The 3,845-nt window shown below is 42.0% G+C and overlaps 1 protein-coding gene across 1 annotated transcript; it reads left to right on the top strand.

The window, feature by feature from the left end:
• The first annotated feature begins 466 nt into the window (after nucleotides 1-466).
• On the top strand, nucleotides 467-3,596 carry hoxc11a (homeobox C11a). The gene is made up of 2 exons (XM_034877948.1): nucleotides 467-1,264; nucleotides 2,646-3,596. Exons 1-2 carry the CDS (start codon nucleotides 544-546, stop codon nucleotides 2,876-2,878), a joined length of 954 nt encoding a protein of 317 aa, XP_034733839.1. The 5' UTR covers nucleotides 467-543; the 3' UTR covers nucleotides 2,879-3,596.
• Nucleotides 3,597-3,845: the final 249 nt, after the last annotated feature.

Below are 3,845 nucleotides of genomic sequence, written 5' to 3'. Positions count from 1 at the left end.
CCGCGACAATAATGAAATGTTAAAATCATCAGTAGTTCAATTGTTTGGGATATGGATAAAAATTAGCATTACATTAAGTTATGAATTAATTATGATTTAATATCGATAATAATAATAATCTTACCTGTACATTTCCATAACACTATACATGTCACTGGGTGCACCTCTGCAGTTTGTGCTCTGCCTGTTGAAGGAGCTGTAGCTGTTTAGCTAGCCTACCACCAGCCCATAAACACAAACACACACAGCCCATGTCTCTCTAATTGTCATAAGACAGCAAACAGGAATCTGTTACTGGTTTTCTTAGTGTGCCTGTGGTGTTTGGAAATTATTCGTTTGAACCTCCTCGATCTTACCTAAAGCCAACCACTCCTACACATCCAACTCTTCCAAATTGATATATGACAATATCTACTTTCGATCACGTGTCTGCGGGGCGACTTAGACGGATTGCGCGTCATCTCGCCTTCCCAAATTTTCCCCTTCTGCTGCAGCTCGTATCCAAAACATCTATCTATAGTACGGAGTACGAGAGAGTGAAAGATGTTTAACTCGGTGAATCTGGGCAACTTCTGCTCCCAGACGCGCAAAGACCGGACATCCGAGTTTGGGGACAGGACGGGCTGCGCGTCCAACATCTACCTCCCCAGCTGCACCTACTACGTCCCAGAGTTTTCTGCCGTGTCCTCGTTTCTTCCACAGGCCCCGTCCCGGCAAATCAGCTACCCTTATTCCACAAATCTGTCTCAAGTACAGCCGGTACGGGAAGTTTCATACGGCTTGGACCCTGCTAGTAAATGGCACAGAAGCAATTATGCATCGTGCTACTCGGGAGAGGATCTGGTGCATAGGGACTGTCTTCCACCATCCACCATGACAGAAATGCTTATGAAGAACGAGAATGTGTACAGCCACCACCACCACCATCACACCCACCCGGGCTCCAATCACCCCTCCACAGGTTTTTACTCCGGCGTGGGGAAAAACAGCGTCCTCCCGCAAGGTTTCGACCGCTTTTTTGAGACCGCATACTGCAGCAGCACGGACAATCAGTCAGACAATTGTTTACAAAAGGGCGAGGGGGGAAAGCTGGAAAGCGCCTCCCAGCAGCAGCAGCAACAGCAGGAGCCCATAGCCTCTGTACTCGGAGCCCCGGAGCAGGAAAAAGACCCAGAAGATGAGGAGGAACATACAAATTCAGGCTCATGCACTTCTTCCTCCGCAACAACCAAGGACGGCACCGCCAACAAGAGCAGCCACTCGAGTAGGTATACCGAAGCTGTAAAATGGGGGAAGGTTAAGGGGACTAGCCCGGTGTTTTGTCGGTCAGATTTTATGTGGAGTTTTATAAGCATTCAAAGCATTTTATTATAACCCTACAAAGCTCTTTCTTGCAACGAGAAGAATTTTTACGATGGGAAAGCGCTTTGAAAAAAAGGGGATGTTATACACAGACGCTTCTATGGTGAGAGTCTGTGAAATTTTTAAGAGAGAGCTATTGTGACAAATGTTAACTTTGATCATGAACTTGCGTTGGGCATTTTAAGGGATTTTCTCGTTGGGCTGTCGAGAGTAAAAACCAATTGGGCAGAACATTGCTTTTGGCGTCTTGTGAATTTTCTTTAAGCACTATGGGTTTCCCCGCACAAGACATGCTGCACATAGTATTACACACTTTACGGTTAAACGCATTCCTCTCTATCTGTCTAGATATCTATTTTGATATCTATCTAGGCAGTCAAATGACAGATTAGAACCGTCTCCTCCATTTACAAGCAGGCAGTAAATGAATCATTGGTAGAGAATCAAGTGATTTTGCCTCGTCCATATATGGAGAGAATGCTAGGTCTGCAATTCATGCTATTTCCTCAGTAGCCGCTGAAAAAAAATACTTAAGTCTAAACGCATTTCCTTTTGCATTTCCCCTCTCTGCTAATGGTTTGCATGTGACCTTGGCATTACTGTTAACTTGAAAGACCAGAAGGACGTAGCATGATGCTTAATTTAAGTGCCCACATTGCTGTTATTGCAGCATTCATGTCCCATTGGTGTTTAGCCTCATGTACATTAGCCCATCCAGGCTGCAGATACAAGCTAACTGAGGCTGCCCATCTTCCTCACAGAAAACAATAAAAACAATCTATTTCCCCAGTCACCTGTTTGATAAGAAGTTATAGGGCCACAGAGGTCTCAGAGATGCATAGGCCATTGCAAACATGGGCAATGCATTTCAACTCACTGTCAAAAGATTGTGTAAATTGTTAGTTTAGCTCCAAAGGAATGTGACGCATATAATGCGCTGAAATACTTTTGTTGTCGTGTATTTATAACATATAAACACGTACTTAGAGCCTGTAAGTTGATATTATTTCCTTCAAGCGATTCGGATATTTAACACTCTTTATGGCTGGTTGATCTGATAGCCTCAGCCACTTTGCTTGATGAATGTTGACTGAAATGTTATCATTAGCCTACTAATGCCACTGACTTATTTGCATCTGCGAGCCTATAGTCCCGTCAGTACTAAAGCCTCGTGTTGTCCTTTTTGGTAAATATTAGCCTATTATTATTGTTATTAATTAATGTGACGTTGTTGCTTTTTCCTATGAAACTGATTTCATTTCGGATTACATTTTTTTCTTCAGGCACTCCTCGCACAAGGAAGAAGAGGTGTCCATATTCCAAGTTTCAGATTCGAGAGCTGGAGCGGGAATTCTTCTTTAATGTTTACATCAACAAAGAGAAAAGGCTTCAGCTTTCCAGAATGTTAAACCTCACCGACCGCCAAGTTAAAATTTGGTTTCAGAATAGAAGAATGAAAGAGAAGAAGCTGAGCAGAGATCGCCTCCAGTACTTCTCTGGAAACCCCTTATTGTGAGCAGGAGCAGAAAGTGTCACAATCTTGGTCAGTGACATTAAGGCCTACTCGTATCTCATTGAATTGTAATCGTGGACATAACCATTTTCTAAAGGAGCCCATATCACCAACAGTGCAATGTTAAAGTGGACAGTGGGAGTATTAGGCCTGCATGGGATGAAGTCGCCATTTTCGTATTGCCCTTCGGGCGACGGTGAATTTCTAGCTGGTCCCCAGAAAGGCCTTCATGGTTAGAATAATCATTTATACTTATGATCTTCTTGAATATGTCTCTATTTATCACGATTCTCCATTGTGTTTATTCTATTGTTCATATAGACATACTTGTTGTTAAAATATCAAATGTAACAACCAGTTTGAATCATTATCGCGCAGACAACTTTTAGCTCTTCCCCCGTTCTTCTGGTCTATGTATATAGCATATCATTATCTAATTATTTCTCGACCAGATATGAACAAGTTATAGCAAATGTCCTGGCTACATTTTTCGCCATTAAGAACTCTGATGTACAATCTGTGAAAGTATATCCCCCTGTACAGAGCAGCCTATGCAATGTGCATTTGTGACTGTAAATAGGCGTATATGTTGAATTTCCTTTCCCCTGTCCCTGCTGCTATTTTCCACTACACTGCCCATGCAACTTTAACAGCTTTAACGCCAACACTCGTTAAATTATTTGCTTAAAACATTGGTGCTTTGGATTCCAGAGAGGAGGAACAGATTGTTGGCTTGTGTATCATTAATCTAATACATATGAAATAAACAGAAACGTATAGGCAAAAAAATCAACGACTTTGTGCTTTTTGTGCTATCATTATCACAATTATCATTACTGATACTGACTGCATTTATTTTTGACAGTCGCAATGTTGGCTGCTTTTGCTTGTCGTGAGTCACAGCTTTTTTTTAAAAATAGAAAATATATTCATGAATGAGTGAATAGCCTACAATTGTTGTCCGACGTAC

This window comes from Etheostoma cragini, chromosome 7, assembly GCF_013103735.1.
Source record: "Etheostoma cragini isolate CJK2018 chromosome 7, CSU_Ecrag_1.0, whole genome shotgun sequence".
NCBI lineage: Eukaryota > Metazoa > Chordata > Actinopteri > Perciformes > Percidae > Etheostoma > Etheostoma cragini.
This window is presented reverse-complemented; position numbering and strand designations above follow the sequence as displayed.